Below are 22131 nucleotides of genomic sequence, written 5' to 3'. Positions count from 1 at the left end.
AGACACTATATCTTTATCCTTAGTGTAAAAAAGCAAGAGTTTTTTTTTTAAAATGGGGATTTTACAATTTCCTTTACTTGTAATGGCATTAGGCTTTTATGGTAAGTGCCACATGAGGTTACTATATGATTTGTGATGTTTTTATGCAAACCTTTAATTTATTTCTTTACTTTTTTAGGTGTTCATGCTCAAATAACACTGAAAGAATCAGATCCTGTAACTCTACAGCCAGGACAGTCACATAAATTGTCGTGTAAAGCCTCTGGATTTACATTCAGTAGCTACTACATGGACTGGGTTCGGCAGCCTCCTGGTAAAGGGCTGGAATGGGTGGCAGCAATAAGCAATGGTGGTGGTAGCCAGTGGTATGCATCATCTGTGCAGGGAAGATTCACCATCAGCAGAGACGATTCCAACAACATGCTGTACTTAACGATGAACAACCTGCAGACTGCAGACACAGCCGTGTATTACTGTGCTAAACATACACAGTGAGAGAAGTGAAGTGTCTGTCATAACAAAAACTGAGGAACTATGCAACAAAATATTTGCACTATTATGAGTTATTAGAAAAAATAACAGTCCTTCTGTTTGGAGAAAATATGTTTTTTATTTTCCAGCTTCAGAAAACCCACAAAACCACAGGGGCATGTATTCCAGTACTATGAAGTGTGTATGAAATGTGGTTTCAGGATTCAGTGTAATTTTGCACTATTCACTAAAATATGAGAACTTCTGAGATATTATCATTTTTTTTTGTCTGATAACACAGATTGTTCACATCAAAATACTGAATATATCATATGTATATTATCCTAATATATTTTTATATATATTGTATTTTTTGTATAAGCAGGTATCTGTCAGGCCGTAAAGGACTGAAAATAAATGCAAACACACAAATAGGGAGTGCAGTGCTAAACTATTGGAAGTGATGTCAGTAAGAAGGACTTGTTGGAATAACTGAAGTACATTTGGTGTATTGGAATAAAGAATAAATAATAATTTTTTCCCTGTCTGAGATTCTCTTCTTTCAGGAGAAACACAGACAGCTAAGATACAGGCACATATTAAAATTATTAGAGGAGATTAAAAGAACCCTTTATTATTCACATAAATAAAAATGCCTGACAAACATTCAGTAAGCTGGTTTGCTAAGCACCCCTCTTTGCAAAGCTAAGAATGCTGACAAATTTATTCAGATAAGACCCCAATACTGCGCGCATGACTTGTGAAATAGATGAACATATCTCAAATGGCACATTATTAATACATCTTCTGCTGTAACTTCATATTGTTTAGCTGAGCTACATTTCAAAGTGGATATTGAAAAAGTGTACAGATAAGCCTACTGGGACAAAGAAATATTTTTCCTTGAATTACGCCTCTGCTCCACATTTTAAAATTACAAATCAAACAATTCAGATGTGATTAAAATGCACACTGCAGACTTTAATTTAAGGATATTTGCACACAACACTTTCTCTACCTGATCCTCCCATTTTAGGGCTCCTGAATGTTTGGTACAATCTGTAGAATTGGCATCTTAGGTATTTGTGATTCCTCAGGTGTGTTTCATTGCTTCACTTGTGCAGGCAAAAGATTCTTAGGTTTGTTTCTGCCCTTTAGAGTTTGTAGTTACCATTGTTCAACATAAGGAGCAGACTTGTGGCAGTGAAAGTCAAAGGTACCATTATAAGGCTGAAAAACAAGAATAAGCCATTAAAGAGATCGTTAAAACCTTAGGACTATCTAAACCAACTGTGTGGAATATCATTAAGAAGAAAGAACGCAATGATGAGCTTAGTAATTGCAAGGGAACTGGTAAGCCAAGGAAGATCTCCACTGCTAATGACAGAGGAATCCTCACTATGGTAAAGAAAATGCCCCAAATGCCTGTCCAACATATCAGAAACAGTCTTCAGGAGGCAACTTTTGGCAGAAGACTTAATGAACAGGCATACAAAGGCCACATTGTAAGAAATAAACCACTAGTTAGTCAGAAAAACAGGATGACCAGATTAGTTTGCCAAAAAGTACTTAAAAGAGCCTGCAGAATTCTGGAAAAAGTTACCACCACAATTCTCTCATTGATGACGGTACTGATGATGGCAGCCATACAATGATTTTTGAGGTGTATGGAAACATCTTATCTGCTCAAGCTCATCTGATCTGATAACATGATAAACCACCAGGTAAGAACTGTCTCCCATTCTGGCAGCATATCTTTACACTATGTAAAAAAAAAAGAAGAACCCACAATTGTCTGTGAAATAACTTGAAACTGACAAAAGAAATTGGCACCATTGTTTATTCCATATCCAAAAAAAAAATCTAAATTTGCTTTAGAGTTTTGACTCAACATAATATTTCAAATAATAACACAAATTGAAATGGCAAAGACAAAAATGATGAAACTCTTAACCTAATATTTTTTGCATGACCTCTAGAGGCAATCACTGCTAACAAACGATTCCTGGAGCTCTCAACGAGACTTCTGCACCTTCCAGAGGTCGTTTGGCCCACTCCTCCTGAGCAAACTGCTCCAGCTGTGTCAGATTTTAAAGGGGTCTTCTCCAAACTGCTTATTTCAGTTCTCTACATAGATTTTCGACAGGAGTCAAATCAGAGCTCATAGAATGCTACTTCAGAATAGTCCAATGTTTTCATCCATCCATCCATCCATCCATCTATCCTCTTCCGCTTATCCGTGATCGGGTTGTGGGGGCAGCAGCTTGAGCAGAGATGCCCAGACTTCCCTCTCCTTGGCCACTTCTACTAGCTCTTCAGGGGGAATCCCGAGGTATTCTCAGGTCAGCCAAGAGACATAGTCCCTCCAGCGTGTCCTGGGTCTTCCCCGGGACTTCCTCCCAGTTAGACGTGCCCAGAACACTTCACCAGGGAGGCGTCCAGGAGGCACCTGATCCAATGTTTTTTTGTTCTTAGTTATTCTTGAGTGCTTTTAGCTGTGTATTTTGGATGATTATCCTGTTGGAGGATCTATGACATGTTTCTGAGACAGGGCTTTCTGACACTGGACAGTAAGTTTCACTCCAGATTATTTTTGGTAATCTTGAGACTTCAATATTCTCTGCACAGACTCAAGGCAACCCACGTCAGACGAGGCAATGCATCTCCAAAACATAACCAAGTCTCGTCCATGTTTCATAAAGAAGGTATGGTGTTTTTATTTGAAAGCTTCAATTTTCAAGACACTTACCAAAACGGTCTAGTTTTGTCTTATCTGTCCAAAGACCAGAAGCACTGTGGCACGTCAATATGCATTTTAGCAAATTCCAGTCTGGTTTTGCATGTATTTTTTTCCACAGTTCTTCTTTCATTGAGCCTGCTGTCTCTCAAAAATAACAGGTGGTGCGATCAGACACTGATGGTCCTTAACCTTGGAGTTAAGCCTGTATCTCCTTGCAAGTTGGCCTTGGCTTTGGGTCTATCATTCTCAATACCATCAATATCATTCTCAATTCTCAAACTTTCCTCCATTTAAATGAGCTGAAAGACTGATTGCACGATTGGAGACATGTGCGATACTAATTAAAGGAAACAGCTAGTTTGAAACATCACTCTATCCTAGTTATAGGGGTTGGTTCTAGGGGTACCAACAAAAGTCTATAGGCCATTTTAGTATATCTTTGTAGAATAAGTAATACTTTATCTCTGTTCACACTTACTTTGCTTTACTTAATGACATATTAAAGGCATGTTCTAATACAAAATATAATTGTTTTTCATTAATCATTTTGTCAGGAGGGGCAGCACAGTGGCGCATTGGTAGCGCTGCTGCCTCACAGTAAGGAGACCTGGGTTCAATTCCCAGGTCCTCCCTGTGTGGAGTTTGTATATTCTCCCCATGTCTGCATGGGTTCCTCTGGGTGCTTCAGTTTCCTCCCACAGTTCAAAGATATGCAGGATAGGTGCACTGGCGATCCTAAATTGTCCCTAGTGTGTGGTTGATGTGTGTGTGTGTCCTGCGGTAGGCTTGGGCCCTGCCCAGGATTTGTTCCTGCCTTGCACCCTATGCTGGCTGGGATTGACTCCAGCGGGCCCCCATGACCCTCTGTTAGGATATAGCAGGTTGGGTAATCACTGACTGACTGACTTTTCAGGAGGCATACAGCACTTTTCAAGTGAGCTGGGAGGGTACCAGCAAATTTTATCCATGCCTGTATGGAACACACATATTTAACAGCACAAACTTTGCACTTATCTACTCTTCTCTTAACTCTGATGACGACAATTTCACCTGAATACATGTGCACTGCCTCAGCTATCCAAACAATGTGAAAGTGAGGAAATGGTCATTGATTCAGAAGTTTATATCCAAAACACAAAAGCAGAAGCAGAGATCAATCAAAGAGTGCAACATGGTCAGAAATGCCATTTAGTAAAAAATCATGAGAAACCAACCAAACCAAGTTTTTGGAGGACGTAACTGGGCATTCGAATTCAGTTGGCATGAAAGATATGATTCTTGAATGGTATACAACACAAAACTTGATTGTGTCTTTTGTGTTCTCCATATGTCAAGTGGCATAAAATGTTTTACATTATAGGCAAGAATGAACTCAAAGGTTGTCATCAAACTGCATACAAAAGAACTAAGGCCTATTGATAAACCTAACAGTCAAACATCAAAGAAAACTGACATATATTAAACTCGGTTGCAGAGGTAGTGCCCTATTCTGTTCACCAGTGTATTGGTCTTAGAGGCAACAGTGAATCTGTAAAACCAAGAAACATTTTGTCTTTTATTGCTGGGCAACCATGATGAAATTTTGAAACAACACATGGAGAACCCCAAGGTGAAAAATATAATTTATATCTCAGCTCAACACAAAATAAGATCATAGATGTCATTGGAATGATACAGTCTAGCCTTGTTAAAGAGATCAAGGATGATGAGATTTACTCTGTTTTGGTAGATGAACTAGCATCTTACAATGAAGAACTTATGTCACTCTGCTTACTATATATAGAAAAATTATTAGAAGAATATTAGAATTGGTGGAATTATCCATCTTGCAAAAGATTACTGGGCAACACATTTCCATTACCATAAAAGAGGTCCTCAGTCACCTGGGGCCTCATGCATAACGCCGTGTGTAGAATTCACACTAAAACATGGCGTACGGACAAAAGCGGATATGTGTGTACGCACAAAACAATCAAAATGCATAAATCTGTGCATTCACCAACTTCCACATTCTTATGCTATATAAATCCCGGTCAGCGTGAAAAGTAACGCACATGCACGTGCCTGCTGCCACTCCCCAACTTTTCCCAGAATTACACCTCTTTGAATATGCAAATCTATATAAATAGCCCTTAAGCTCAGCATTCTGTGAAAAGGCAATGGCAAAAGCATGGGGGAAAATAGAAGAATTTCAGCGAACGCCAAGTGGAGGAAAGGAAAAACATACTATTTGTTGGTTTAAACAGTGGTATAAACAACAAAAGGAAGCTGATCTAGTGTCATAGAATGTCAGAGAAACTCGAAAGTTCAAGTTCACAAAGTCGTACAGTGCCCGAAATAAAAAAGAAGATTGTCAGATATCAAAGTCGCTGAGAAAAGGCGAGTTGTAGCCCACTGTCTGAGTGTCATATGAAAGCTTATTAGGGTACAGAGAAAAGAAAACAAAATAGGGACACAGTGGGAAAAAAGCTGGAAATGTCAACTTTAATTTCAAAAATTCCACTTTAATCACGTAGTTTATTTTGTCATTAAAGTAGAACATCATAAACTTCATCTTCAAATCGTTTAATTTATTAGTTTCTCAAATCCCATCGTAACTAAAGTAGCCCGTTAAAGGCTTTGTTTGGTATGTGTTCTTCTATGTACTCTGTGTGTGAATCACTACGTGCTTTTTAAATGGGCTTTCTCTTCCTCCAACAGGACACAGAATCCATTACATTCGTGATATTACAGTTCTCTGAATAATTCAAATACTGAGATGTATACTTATATCATTTTCATGATGATAGGAATTAAAGCATGTTATTAAACACTAGCTGACGCCCGCCGTACCATACGGCGTTGTAAGAATAGGAATGGAAAACATTGAGAAAGGAATTCAGAAATCAAGTAGAAATAAATACTTCTTGAAAGATGCAGTGCGCATGTAGAACTTACGGCCAAGTAGGATTACATGTAAAAGTGATAAATAAATCATTCTTTCCGAATTTACGTACTATGGCCATGGCATCCTGATAGTTTTGTTGCATGTATCTTGGACTTCCTGGAAATGTGGATGGCAATATGATCATTTTGCCTACACATACATTGTTATTTTCAGCGTTTGCTTGCAGTGCGTCTGTATTCAAACATTGTATTGTTCCACGCGCAGATCTTGTTGATGTAATCTGAGATAGCTGAGATGTGCGTCCTCTGTTTTAACATATGCATCTACGTTGTACTGTTGGAATAGTTTGCCGCTGGACTGCAAAATACTAAATGTATTCCTCATTGCTAATCTGTAATGCCAATCGTAAAATTGGCATTGAGTAAGCCTTATTCGCTTGGTGGTTCTTTTATCGGGAACATGTTGTAAATCTTTGTGCCAGCCAATGTCTCCATAAGGGAATAAAAGTGGGTAAACCATAGGATCGCAATTCATATTGAGCGTGGAAATCTGTTTACAGGAGTTGCTTATGGGATAGATGCAAATGAACCTTTTGGCAGGCGTTTTGCCAACTTCTCCGACAAAAATCGCTGCAACATCGGTGTGACATGTCGTGGCATTGTATGGTCGTTAATCCTGCCTAGGGTTTTCCTTGAAAACCATTCGTACAGATGCTGTTGGATTGGACTGAGTGATTTCATGCATGTGCTTGTATGATTTAGCGAAGGGGTTGATGGTTCTGAGCATGGAATCTGGCTGGAGAAGTACATTTTCGCTGCATGCAGAGTTTGCTTTATTTTGTAAGCGTACTTCAGTAGCTTGTGCTGTGTCAAAAACATACAACTGTCCATATCATGGAGAGGTAGAAGTGTTAGCGTATAGTGGAGAGAATTGGTGATAAATTTGCCCTTGTATTTTAAAACAGTATGGTCCGTGGCCAGGAGGTTGAGTTATCTGTGCACCCATGGAAGCAAACGCTAGAGAAGAGTTGTATTCTCGAATGTGTTCACAATAATTTTTAGCTTCTGATGTTTGCTATGTAAGAAACTGTTGTAAAGACACAGGTGGATCCCGCAAAGGTGGTAAAGCTACTTTACCGTTGTGGCAGCACCCCAAGTACTTGGATGTATTACGCTCAGCAGGCCAGTATAGTGGGCGGCACGGTGGCACAGTGGGTAGCGCTGCTGCCTCGCAGTTGGGAGATCTGGGGATCCGGGTTCATTTCCCGGGTCCTCCCTGCGTGGAGTTTGCATGTTCTCCCCGTGTCTGCGTGGGTTTCCTCCGGGCGCTCCAGTTTCCTCCCACAGTCCAAAGACATGCAGGTTAGGTGGATTGGTGATTCTCAATTGGCCCTAGTGTGTGCTTGGTGTGTTTGTGTGTGTCCTGCGGTGGGTTGGCACCCTGCCCAGGATTGGTTCCCTGCCTTGTGCCCTGTGTTGGCTGGGATTGGCTCCAGCAGACCCCCGTGACCCTGTGTTCAGATTCAGCGGGTTGGAAAATGGATGGATGGAGGCCAGGATAGTGCATGACGAATAGGAATCAAGAAATGTCATGTCGGCTGCGTGTGGGTGGGACCGGTTTTGAAGTGGAAGCAGGACGAACCAGAAGAGAAATATATATAAGAGATGGGAACACGGTGGTGCAGTGATTGTGATGAACTGGCATCCCATCCAAAGATTGTTCCTGCCTCCCACAAGATGCATGCTGTGCCGTGCATGACCTTCGATGAAATAATTTATTGCAGCAATACTGTCTCTTTCAAACATACTAACCCCCATTTCCTGTCCTTCCTTTTCTTTCTCCAAGTACCCAATCGCCACACAAGCCATCTGTAAGCTTAGAACTCTGATTCTTCAAAACTTTTAAGGAACATTGAAATATCTTCGTAGTACATGTTTAATTATTCTATCCATCTATCCTTCCAGTGTGGCGCCAGCCCCAGCAAGAATACAGCGCGAGGTAGTAACAATCCCTGAACAAGGAGCCTGCTCCTTGCAAGTGCTGCCACACCATGTCCTCACATGTTTAATTATTAAAAACATAGATTATTTAAATGATTTTAACATTTTATCTGTATAATGTAATAAACATATTTTGCTGCATTTCATCTTAAAAATGATATTGTCATCATATGTAAATACACGCTTTATAAAGTGGCTCAGGTTGTGCAATATTATAACTGTATCGCAAGTTTACATTGAGGTAATTGTACTTATACGTACAAGCAGTTCTACAAGGAGCACTTGATGGACTGATTGAGTGCATTTGAAGCTCTTGGGATGAAACAGTTTCTGAACCGCAAGATCAGTACAGGAAAGGCTATAAAGCGTTTTGCCGTATGAGAGCAGTTCAATAGACAGCATGGCTGAGGCAGCGTGTGCTTGATGCTGTATACCGATAATTCTCTTTCCGATCAGCTGCCGTAGAGCTGCGATTCCCCACTCAGATACAGTGATATAAATACTCCAAGTGGTGCAGTGAGAGTAATATGGAAAAACATGATCCGCTGTGGCAACCCCTAACGGGAGCAGCTGAAAGAAGAAGAAGATGCAGTGATAGTAACAACGTTAAAGCAGCTATGGTATTTGGAATAGTTTGGCGTGAAAATGCGTGTGGCTTCACGCCAAGTTTAGGTTTTATACATCACGATTTGAGTGTGGAAATGGGAGTACGCAACATTTTTGTGCGTATGCACCGTTTATACATGAGACCCCAGGATATTGATATAGCCAACTGCAAAGGGTAAGGCTATGATGGTTCAAGATATGAGGAGTGGCAACATTGAAGTCCAGGGATTTGTTAAGAGGGATGTATCAAAAGCTGAATACTTGCACTGCAGTGGGCCCTTCAAATAATGCATAATGCTCTTGACATAATGAAATCCATACTCATGTTTTTCACAAAGAGTACCAAAACAGAACATCTGCTGTCTGAGATTGTGGAGAAGAAAGTTCAGAAAGTGGGCAAGTGAAAATCACTGATTGACATCTGCTGTGTAAGATGGGCTTCCAGACACTGTGCATACAGTCACTTCTACAATACTTTGTCTACACATTGAAAGCTCTGGGAGTCATTGCCCTTAATCTTTCTACTCAAGATTACAGAAGCAACCACTGGATGGGAGGGAAAGAACAAAGCAGAGACCAAGAGTCTTCTGTCTGGACTTCAGGAGTTTGGTTTCATTGTCACCTTTCACAGTGCTTACCTGTTTTATTATTATCATCTTTCAGACATCACTGTTAAACTATGGATCACATCACTTGATATAATACAAGCATTTAGTATGGTTGATGAGCTGAAGAACCTGTATATAAGTTTGCATGAGAAAGTTGATGAAGACTTTCACAGAACCTACCAGCATGCTGTATGGCTTGCTGCTGAAATCAATGTAGAACCTGGAGTTCATCTCAGGCTCACTAGCAAACACACGCACAGGGAAAGCGCTCCTGCAGAAAATGTAGAAGACTACTTTAGGTGAAATATGGCTGTTCCTCTTCTTGACCACATCATGTCTGATGCTTGATATACCTCCCAGTATGTCACATTGTCAGCCCTGCTTGGGCTATTTGCCTCTCTCCAGTGTCAGAAAGGTATTAAAACAGATATTGCACCTGCAATGTAATTTTACAAAGATCACCAGGGTGATCAAGGTGATAGTTTACGTGCTGAAGAGACACAGTTTAAGGTGGTTTGGACATGAAGACTGAAAGGCATAGGGAAGACTGATTGAAGAGGTGCACCAAAATGCAGGATGTTCTGTTTAATGGCATGAAAAGACAAAGTTTAATTCCCAAGGATGCTGAGGGCCATAGAGAGTGGAAGAAATGGATTTCATTAGAGGGACTGGCTAAATTGGGAAAAACAGGAAACTAATAATGATGATAATGATAGGTCCAACGACCCAACTTATGAATTACTCTTGAAAGCCACAGTTGTAACTAGTATACACGAGCTGTATGATTCAGATAAGGCAAATCTAGCTAAGGAGTTGGAGTTCATGGAGACAGTCGCCCTCACTGGTGACTACTGGACATCACTTGGAAATCATAAGCTACATCGGGGTTACACCCGTTATGTCGATGAACAGTGGAAACTGCATTTACATGCTTTGACGGTCATGAAAACATCAGAGAGACATCATGCCACAACATGCACCGAGCATTTTATGGATGTAGCAAAGCAGTTGAATGTTGAGAATAAAGTAAGCACACTCAGTACAGATAGTGCACGAAATTTAATTTCAGCGGCAAGACAGCTGCCTTTTGAACACTTGCCATGCATCGCACACAGCATTCAACGTTCTATCACAATGTCTCTGTGGAATAGTGCATTTGACGGCGCACTTTCCAGATAGATAGATAGATAGATAGATAGATAGATAGATAGATAGATAGATAGATAGATAGATAGATAGATAGATAGATAGATAGATAGATAGATAGATAGATAGATAGATAGATAGATAGATAGATAGATAGATAGATAGATCTTTATTTGTCCCCAGGGGAAATTTAATCACAGGACAGATATAACTGAAAAATAAACTTTCGTAAATGCAACTAACCATATTTGATAAAGTTTTCACTTTTTGTCAAACTTTTTTTATATTCCCTATATCTTATACCATATTGTGGCACCTTACTGCATATAGACTATGTAAATATCTGATACATAGGCCAAAACGATCTGTCCAAGCTGAAGGTAATGATCGCCGCTCAAGACATAAAGGAGCTTAAGAATAATATAAAGAAGGATATAAAGACATTAGAGAGAAAGAAATAAAGGACATACACAAGACAAACGAGAAGTTGCTTCAGGATATTAAAGACCAAGGAAAACGTTTAAATGATCACTTTAAGGCAACCTTTAAAGGTATGCTAGAAAAAATTGGGGAACAAATACAGGAAAATGCATCTAAGTTTTAGAATAAACTTAGAGCACATGGCGCTCAGTTGGAAGACGTTAAGCAAACATTCATGACTCAAATTGAAACAGCTGAACAACTGGCATCTATCGCTGATGAAAAAGCAATACCTGCAAATTCCGAATGCAAAGTACTTGGAGACAGACTAGCTGCACTGGAAGATGGATGCAGAAGGAATAATATTAGAATCGAAGGTCTCCCTGAAAATTGTGAAAGTCCAAACCCAGTGAAATTCATAGATGAACTATTCTCTAAAATAATTGGAAAGGACTTCAAATCAAACACAGAGATAGCAGCAACTTACCACATACAGGGATCAAATACCTCTAAACCTAGGACTCTCTTTGTGTGTTTTGAAAAGTTATTATTTAAATTACATATAATGTTACTTCTCAGACAGATTCAAGAGATTATATTTGAAAATAACCACATTCGTATTTTCCCTGATTTCCCACCGTCAACAGCTGCTAAACGTGACTCATTTTACAACATTAAACAGCGCTTAGGGAAAACCGAGATCAGATACAGCCTCTAGTATCCTGCCAAACTGAAAATGGACATTCAAGGCAAGCTCTAAATTTTTATTTCTATGGAGTAAACAGAAAAAGAGCTAAAAAAAACTGATCCTGACACTTTTCTGAAATACGATTTTGGGTCACATTCTGTCCTAGGATGGCAAAGAAGATCTTACTGGCTATTTACTTCTCGGCCACATTTTGTTTATGTTTTAATTACAATTATATGTGTATATGTATGAACGTATGTGTACTTTGTTTTTTTAAGGAGACTGTTTAATATCATATCCTTGGTTTATTGTATTAGGGCTAATATGCTTATCCAGGGCTACTGTTTAACATCATTCCCTGGGTTTACTCTCACAAGATGATTCAAAATGGTATTTTTGCTTCTAGTATTTGGACTCTATTGTCAAAAGATATCTCTATTTTAATCTTTATATGGCGCTGCTGGGGGGCTTATTTTCTTTTGGATGTACTCTGTCTCTAGGTATATCAGAGGACTGGGACTTTGTGAAGTGTGGTCTAGCCTCATGTGGGGGTACCAGGGTGGGAAAGAAAGAGAGCAGGCTATTTCTAATCTGTCCTCTTAATCCTTATAATTAAAAGTGCTAACGTAACATTGAGCTTCATGGCAATAACTCCTTGGAAAATTGGAAATTAAGGTCAATGCTGTCTTATCTTAAGTTAAGACTACAAAATGACAACAAACGTTCAGAAGCAATGTCTCCATGACCAAATAGTTAATTTGTGAGCTGGAATGTTAAAGGGCTAAATCATGAATTAAAGAGAAAGAAAGTATAGTCTCTCACCTAACAGGTCTAAATGCTAAAATAGCATTTTTACAGGAAACCCACTTATTAAGCAAGGATCAGTTCTGGCTGCAAAAATACTGGACTGGCCAAATATTTCTTTCCAGCTTTACAAAAAAAACTAGAGATGTGAATTCTTATACATAGAACATTTTAATTTGTAGTATCAGATGTAGTATCAGATCTTGAAAGGAGATATGTGGTTGTCATGGGTGATTTATTTAACTGTAAAGTGATTTTGATAAATATCTATCCACCCAATTTGGATGATAGGGACTTCTTCCAAAAACGTATTTGCATCCATTCCCAATGTGAACACTCATAAAATTGACTGGGGACTTTAATTGTGTTTTAAATTCAGACCTAGATAGGTCTCCTACCTCAAGGGTGATGACATCGAACACTGCAAAAACAATTACACAGTTTGTAACTGATCACAACTTAGCAGACCCCTGGAGATTTCTAAACCCAAACTCAAGAGCATATTCCTTCTACTCATTCATGATGCAGTTTAGTTTCACTATTCAGAATAGTTTTGCTTTTTTTTTTATTTTAGATGTTCTTAAGCATTTCATTTTTCAAAAACTAATAATTAAAAAGCAGATTTCAATTGTGAATTTACTGGAACAAATTTTTTTTTTAACCTATACTGTACAAGTTTCTAGGACTTTGAAAATGACTGGAATGATTGTCTGGGCCTAAAAATCAAACATGCTATTGTATAGTGCCTTTCACAACATCCCAAAGACAGTGACCAGGCTGACTCTAAAACTCAGCTCCTTCTGTTTCCATGCACTTTTTCTGTGTATCTGGACAGATAAGTAAGCTTCAATCTCTCATGACCTTGACTGAATGTCATTGGGGGTCCCTTTCGGTGCTATTTGACCAACTGAAGCATATCCTTGTGTCTAATGGTGCTAGCACAGACCTGTCCTCTCTGCATTCCAAAAACATGTTAGTTAAATAGTCCAAAGAATTTTCACTCTGATAGGTGCTTTGATTTCATGAGCCTTTCGATACAGTGTAAGAATGAAGCAATAAATAAATAAATAAATAAAAAACACTGCAAAACTAATCCTGCACTCTTGTAAATACAAACCTTAACCTCCTTAGCGTTAAACTGAAGTGTCACTCAGGCTGTTAAAAACAGTGCTAAAAGCATTAATCCCAAGTGTCACTCAGGCAACAGTATAGATGCATCTCTCGTAAGACCTAAGGATTACTCGGGCTGTAAAATTGCCAATAGCGTTAGTGCCAAGCATTACCAAATAATCAATAACAAATATAAAAAAATAAATCACAATGATGAAATCTTCATGAGACTTTGTGTTAGACCTGACAGCAGGGAATGGTATTATGTGACAAATACTTGATTCAGTATTTACCATTTAAACTTAATCCCAATGTTTTGGACCCTCCAATAACATCGAACAATGATGTAAAATTTTTGAAAAACTGCATAAAATTATATTATATATATTATTATATCAAGCCTGTTTGTTTAGCTAATGGCTAAACTGTCCCATCATTCAGTTTAACTTGTTTGTGGGTGTCACTCGTGAAGAAAAAGAAGAAGTTCACAAAGTCCTTTGAATAAGAGATTGAAATGTAGTTCCATTGAATCTAACACTGTTGTCTTGACACTTACCTTAATTTTAGTGCTCCACATTACTATGCCGGCCAACACCTTATTTCCAATTTAGAAATATAAGAGAACTATGGCTATTTCACACTACAGGAAATACAAAAATTCAGTTCATTACAAATGTTACAAAATTTTTCTTCAGACAGAAAACCATCAACAACATGCAGTAAGTATATTAAGAAATAATATTGTAGACTTTGGGGACATTAAAATGCAATTCATTGGTATTTTTGCTAATTTAAGTGAATAAAATTGACAGGCTTGTTAGATAGAATAGTCTCTTCTTTCCAAAATTGTTCAAATGTTTTTGTCAGAATGGAGAATTGCTATTGTTGCAGAGTGCTCTGCTACATACTGTACATACTATCCTCCAAATGCCCAGTGCTAACAGAATATACTCCATTACAGTCTTCCTTGGAATTAAAATTGTAGTTTCAGCAAAAGATGGATTTAAAATTGATTGATCATTGATAATTACCCTAGTTGCCCAGCAATGGTGTGGGTTCCCATCCAGGGCATTTTCCTACGTTGTGCCCAGTTTCACAGAGATATCCTCCAGTCTTCTGTGACTCTAAACTGAATTAAGCAGGTTTGAGAATGTTCTCCCCATGAACCTACATCTCTTAATATTGTAAATGATGTGGATATTCTATTGCAAATTTATGCACAATAAATAAATACATATGTAAATAAATAAAATAAATAAATACATAAATAACTAAATACAGACTTTTGATAAACCTAAGCCTCTGGTCACTTTTGGCATAAGCAAGAATAAAATACCTTATTTACAGCTAATTGGCTAAAATATTTCTATTGATGCTTTTCACCTCAATGGGACAAATTTGATTCTCGGCTTAGCCGCTGCTTTTATGATGTTTTCACCATGCCCTTTATCTGTGTATTATTATTATGTGGCTGACACCTTTGTCCAAGGCAATGTACAACATTTTAGAGATACAATGGGTAACATTGCTTTTGTTTTGTTTTCCTACATTTGGAACACAGGCAGGCGAAGTGACTTGCTCACTTGATCCCACATTCTCAGGTTTTGAAGTCTTAAGGCTTAACCACTACACCCCACGGCCTACTCCAGTTTCTTTACAATTCAAATACTTTGGCTTCTCAATACCCAGTAGCACAAACAGAAGTTGTACTGTTGCCAGTAAGGAACACTGTGTCAGACATTAATCATATTACACTGGAGAAGGTGACATCTACCTGAACTGTCTAATGTGTTGTAAAGTGTAAAGTGTTTACTGAGTTGATTTTTAGCCATTGGAGTAAATAATTACAATTTAATGTATCCTTTCTCTTATTTAGATATCTTACTGTAATACACTTTACTTCCACTTTGTGTGTTCTCCTAATACGAAAGACTAAAGTTACCCTTCAAAACTGGCTTTTTTTCCATTTTTAGTTTCACTTTTCATTGTATCTGTCATAGTTAACACTAGAATTGAATGATGTGTACATGTTATTAAACTGTTTTCTGTGTAATTTCTTTCTTAATTCCTTACTCTTTCACTGAGGATTTCAACTTGTTATGCTGCTATAAATTTTGAACCGCAGTTAAACAGAAATACAAAGTTCCACTTGTTCAATTCACAGATGTACTCCCAGTAAAGATCTTGATCAAAATTTAGTGGGCATTAAAACTCATGTTAGCGTGTGCTCTTATTCTATGAGTTGAAAAAAAACCCTGCCATAATTACATCTCTCCAGGACCAAACCCAGCCATAGATCAATGGAGATTTGAAGGTATCAGGAAACCCTCATGGCAGTTCTTTCTCCTAAAATACTGTACCACTTCATTTCTGCTTTCCTTATAGTTATATTAGATAGTCGGTTGGGACTGGAACAAGTAGGATAAAGAAGACCATTTAGTGGTAAACACTGGGGACTGAATAAAAACTACACTTTATGAAATGGAAGCCTTTAGAGTCCTTCTTCATTGGCTGCATCACATCCTGGTACAGCACCTGCTCGGCTCCAAAGCGTGAAGCATTGCAGAGTTTGATGAAGGTGGCACAGAACATCACTCGCACCCAGCTGCTCTCTGTTCAGCAAATATTCAAAATTCACTGCCTTAGAAAGCTAAACAAGGCAATTAAAAACCTCGGCCATTCTGCACACTTGCTTTTCTCACTCTTCCCTTCTGAGCCTTTCATCCTACTAGCAGATTCAAATACAGATTCTAGCAAGAAGTCATAAGATTGCTGAAGAGTCATATACAGAATATATACTGTGTATCTTTCTTGTTGTGTTGTCCTTAATGTATTTATTTTGTATTATATTTTGGTCAGCTGTTCTTAGGAGACATGCATGCAAGAATTTCATTGTACTGAGTACACATTACAATAAAGTTGATTTAACCTTCTAATGTGGCAGCAAAATAAGTTTTTATGTTATTAACACCTTCACCCCACTAACAAAACACAGTACTCCTTCTCTTATGATGATCTTAACAAAGATTTTTTGCACTGCAGCTGCTGTACAAATGTTCATAAAGGAAATACTATCAACCGTGGGAAATATTCGATAGGCATCACTCAGTTCATGGTAAACTCTTAAAAATAAAGGTGCCATACCGGCTCTTCAGAGCAATGCCATAATAGAACCATTACTGATTCCCAAAAGATCTATCCATATGAAGGTTCCATAAAGAACGTTTATTGAATTTAATCAGTAACAGGCTCCATGAAGTGAATAACCACAAATAGAGAATAACATATTTGCGAAATGGCAATGGGTCCTGATTCTAAAAGGACTCTTGCTGCATATGCCCAGTAACACAGGCTAAGTCCAGGGTTTCTTAATCTGTTAGTGTCCTGCAACCCATCATACACTGAAGATTTTGTTTGTTTTTACATATTAGGAAGTTTTTCAAAGTGCAAAAAAACAACTTCATATGCAAAAACTATTTCCCAGAATTAAATGGTGCTCTGCCAAACAATGAAGCTATGAAGAACCACCCAACATAATAAAGATCCAAATAGTACCATTAAGGAAACATTATTTTTAAGACTGTATCAAAAGGATTGTGTTTGGGTAACTTTGGCCGTGTCCTCATTAGAAGCAAAGTTATCAAGAAAATTATCTGTAAAATAAGAATTCAGCATATTTAAAGTCATTGGATGGGTGTTTTGTATTTCCAGTAAATTATTTCTACAACCTAAAACATATTCTTAAAAGTTTAAAAGCATTGAACCCCTGTTGCCATTTCTTTATTTTCTTTGACATGTTCATTTTGTGTGGCTTCTAGAAGAGTCATTTTGCATGACTGATTTAACCATCCTCTTCTTAAATTTATGCAAATTCCATCTGCTATTTATACCCTTTAGTCACTCCAGCTATTTAATAAAGGCACTATATCTTAGTCTTTAGTGTTAAAAAGGAAGAGTTTTTTTTTTTTTAAATGGGGATTTTACAATTTCCTTTACTTGTAATGGCATTAGGCTTTTATGGTAAGTGCCATATGAGGTTACTATATGATTTTGATGTTTTTATGCAAACCTTTAATTTATTTGTCCATGTTTTTTAGGTATTCATGCTCAAATAACACTGAAAGAATCAGATCCTGTAACTCTACAGCCAGGACAGTCACATAAATTGTCATGTAAAGCCTCTGGATTTACATTCAAGGACTACTACATGGACTGGGTTCGGCAGCCTCCTGGTAAAGGGCTAGAATGGGTGGCAGCAATAAGCTATGGTGGTGGTGGTAGCCAGTGGTATGCATCCTCTGTGCAGGGAAGATTCACCATCAGCAGAGACGATTCCAACAACATGCTGTACTTAACCATGAACAACCTGCAGACTGCAGACACAGCCGTGTATTACTGTGCTCGAGAGTCACAGTGAGAGAAGTGAAGTGTCTGTCATAACAAAAACTGAAAAACTATGCAACAAAATATTTGCACTATTATGAGTTATTAAAAAAAAAAACAGTCCTTGTGTTTGGAGAAAATATGTTTTTTTATTTTTCAACTTCAGAAAACCCACAAAACCACAGGGGCCTGTGTTCCAATATTATGAAGTGTGTGTGAAGTGTGGTTTCAGGATTCAGTGTAATTTAGCACTATTCACTAAAATATGGGAACTTCTGAGATATTATCATTTTTATTTTTTCTAATAACACAGTTTGTTCACATTAAAATACTGAATATATCATATGTATATTTTCAAAATATATTTTTATATGTATTGTATTTTTTGTATAAGCAGGTATCTGTCAGACAGTAAAGGACTGAAAATAAATGCAAACACACAAATAGGCAATGCAGTGGTAAACTATTGGCAGTGATGTATGTAAGAAGGACTTGTTGGAATAACTGAAGTACATTTGTTGTATTGGAATAAAGAACACGGAATAAATTCTTTGCATTTCTGAGATTCTCTTCTTTCAGGAGAAACACAAACAGCACGTATTGAAATCATAAGAGGAGATTAAAAGAACCCCTCTTTGCAAAGCTAAGAATGCTGACAAATTTATCCAGATAAGACCCCAATATTGTGGGCATGACTTGTGAAATAGATGAGCATATCTCAAATGGCACATTATTAATATATCTTCTGCTGTATTGTTTAGCTGAGCTAAAATTCAAAGTGGATATTAAAAAAGTGTATAGACAAGCCTACGGTGCCATCCACAATGTTTGGGAGAAAGAAATATTTTTCCTTGAATTACGCCTCTGCTCCACATTTTAAAGTAACAAATCAAACAATTCAGATGTGATTAAAATGCACATTGCAGACTTTAATTTAAGGCTATTTGCACACAACACTTTCTCTACCTGATCCCCCCATTTTAGGGCTCCTGAATATTTGGTACAATCGGTACAATTGGCATCTTAGGTATTTGTGATTCCTCAGGTGTGTTTCATTGCTTCACTTGTGCTGGCATAACTTTCTTAGGCTTTCTTCTACCCTTTGGAGTTTGTAGTTACCTTTGTTTAACATGAGGAACAGACTTGTGCTAGTGAAAGTCAAAGGTGCCATGATAAGGCTGAAAAACAAGAATAAGCCATTACAGAGGTCGGTAAAACCTTAGGACTATCTAAATCAACTCCATGGAATATCATTAAGAAGAAAGAACGCAATGATGAGCTCAGTAATAGCAAGGGGACTGGTAGGCCAAGAAAGATCTCCACTGCTAATGACAGAGGAATCCTCACTATGGTAAAGAAAAAGTCCCAAATTCCTGTCCAACATATCAGAAACAGTCTTCAGAAAACAGATGTGGACTTGTCAGAAACGACTTTCAGCAGAAGACTTCATGAACAGGAATACAAAGGCCACACTGTAAAAAATAAACCACTAGTTAGTCACAAAATCAGGATGACCAGATTACAGTTTGCCAAAAAGTACTTAAAAGAGCCTGTAGAATTCTGGAAAAAGTTACTGGCACACTTCTCTCATTGATGATGGTACTGATGATGGCAGTCATACAGTGATTTTTGAGGTATATGAAAACATCTTATCTGCTCAAGTTCATCTGATCCAATAACATGATAAACCACCAGGTAATAGCTGCCTCTCATTTTGGCAGCATATCTTTAGACTGTGTAACTTGAAACTGACAAAAGAAATTGGCACCAATCATAGTTTATTCCATATCCAAAAAAAATCTAAATTTCCTTTATAGTTTTGACTCAAATTAATATTTCAAATACCGTATATACTCGCGGATAAGTTCTCCCGTGGATATGTCGGGACTTGATTTTACAGTATTATTTGTGGTGTTTTATAATGTCAGTCGTATAAGTTGAATTCGGAAAACTCCGAAGTACAAGTGATTATGATATGCTAACGCCCACCTGAGAGAGTAACCACGGAGCAGTCTCACGGAGGCACTCTAATGCCTACGTGACCACACGGTAATTCCTGAACTATTCCAAAGCGATGTTTGCGCTGTTTTGTGTATTTTGTATCTCACACCCTCATACACCTTTATTGTAAGAGCATCCCTTATCTATGATGGAGCATTCGAACATCAGAAAATACGAAGTTGGTTTTAAATTAAACGTCGTTGAAGTAGCGAAAGAAATTGGTAACTGCGCTGCTGCAACAAAATTTTATGCATCAGAGAAACTGATGCGAGATTGGAGGAGGCAATAAGATGTAAAAAGAAAAAATTAGGTGTCATATTTTTGAACAGGCATATAAGTCGGGGTCTGATTTTATGATCGATTTTTTGGGTTTCAAGACCCAACTTATACTCGAGTATATACGGTAATAACACACATTAAAATGGCAAGGACAGACTCATGGCTGCCCAAGTCAGACGAGGCAAGGCATCCCCAAAACTGGTTTTGCATGTATTTCTTTCCATAGTTCTTCTTTCATTGAGCCTACTGTCTCTGAAAAATAACAGGTGGTGCAATCAGACACTGATGGACCTTGACCTTGGAGTTAAGCTTGTATCTCTTTGTAAGTTGGCCTTGTTCTGACCATTTCGAGGTTGATGTTAGCTACAGTCCCATGGACATTAAACTTCTTAATAATGGATGTCTCCTTTGCTTTCTCTGATCCATGTTCAGTGTGGGACACAGAATGATTCCAAAAAGCAGAGTGACAACTTTCCTCCATTTAAATGAGCTGAATGACTGATTGCACGATTAGAGACATGTGTGATACTAATTAAAGAAAATAGCTAGTTCAAAACATCACTCTATCCCAGTTTTAGAGGTTGGTTCAAGGGGTACTGTGTACAGTGTAAATGCCAAGGAGGATGGACAGATTTCCTGACAGAGATGAAAGGTGATTTTCTTGTCCTGGCCAGGTTATGTCTCCACTCCCGTTGTCCTTTCATTATGGCATCCTATCCAGGAATAAAGGACTACTGGATGAACTTAAAAGAAGCCTGCAGGTTGGAAGACAGTGGGCGACACTCACCAGGAGGGCAGAAGGAGCAGAAGAACTGTGTATTGTGGCTGTGCTCAATGGAAAAGATTGTTGTGAGAAATAAAATATGTTGTTTTAATCCAGAGTTGTATTGGGTGACATTTTGTCTGTGGTTTGAGGCTAAGTGGCACCCCCTTGTGGCCATAACATATAAACCTATTTTATTGAGTTGGTTAGTAATTTAAACATACAGTACAAAATAAATTATTCTTCTTTTAAAATGTTCACTTTCTAATGTGACCAGCATTACAAACAAAATATGTGAACAACAAGCAAAAGTAACGTATTGGGACTATGATATTGTATGAATTGCTGAATCATAGCAATATGAAAGTGATGAGGAGGAATATGAAATCAGCATCTGCATATTTTTAAGGAAAGACAGACAAAGCAGGAAAGCAGGATTTGTGGCACTATATTTCAGAAATAATCTGCATGTTTGAAAGATCGACAGAAAATAATGGAATGTGTCAGAATAAATTATGTATGTAAGTCAGTAAGAAAGGACTCAATAAAGAGTTTACAATAGGCCATGAACTCTTTAAAAATAGTCAAAAAATTCAGACCTCAGCGAACACAGGAAAGAAGCAAGCTGAAAAAAGAATGATTAAAATGAGAATGAGAATGAGCAGGAGAGTATGTGGAGTGTCACTGAGTGAGAGGAAGGTGAATACTGAGTTAGAAGAAAGAGTTTGGGTGGAGGAAATAGGTTTTGTACTGTTGTAAAAAGTCTAAGGTGGTATAAGTATGTGAAAAAAAGAGAATTGGTACTGGGGGTGAGACCCAAAGGGAGACAGAATAAAACATTGGGGGTGGTGTCAGATAAATTGAAAATCACACATCTCACCCAGAGGATACCCAGGAAACAAATGTGGGGATAAATTGTTAACCTAGATATTATACATAAATGGGGGGATAACTTCCTTAAAGCAACTAGCCAAGATGATAAAGAGGTAGAATTCATTTCTGATATTTACAGGACATTTATACCTACCACCTGCAACACAAAGACCTGTGACCAACCTGGTTTCAGATCATGACACTTGAAACAATTTTTTTCAAAACTGACAAATGTTGTATTTGAAGTGTGTGCTAAGTTGGTAAGACAGTGCCAGGGATTGCAGAAACAGGTAATTATAGGACAAGTGGAGAAAAACCCATTAAGGTATGTGTTTTATTAATTGAAGCACTT

General features: G+C 37.9%; 1 gene segment (V, D, J or C); it reads left to right on the top strand.

Moving 5' to 3' along the window:
• Nucleotides 1-17897, top strand: LOC127526595 (Ig heavy chain V region 914-like). The segment is given in 2 exon segments: nt 1-101; nt 17578-17897. Coding segments are annotated over 2 exon segments (369 nt in total).
• Nucleotides 17898-22131: the final 4234 nt, after the last annotated feature.

This window comes from Erpetoichthys calabaricus, chromosome 2, assembly GCF_900747795.2.
Source record: "Erpetoichthys calabaricus chromosome 2, fErpCal1.3, whole genome shotgun sequence".
NCBI classification, from domain to species: Eukaryota; Metazoa; Chordata; class Cladistia; order Polypteriformes; family Polypteridae; genus Erpetoichthys; species Erpetoichthys calabaricus.
Note: the sequence above shows the minus strand (reverse complement) of the source record. Positions and strands in the feature narration are given on the sequence as shown.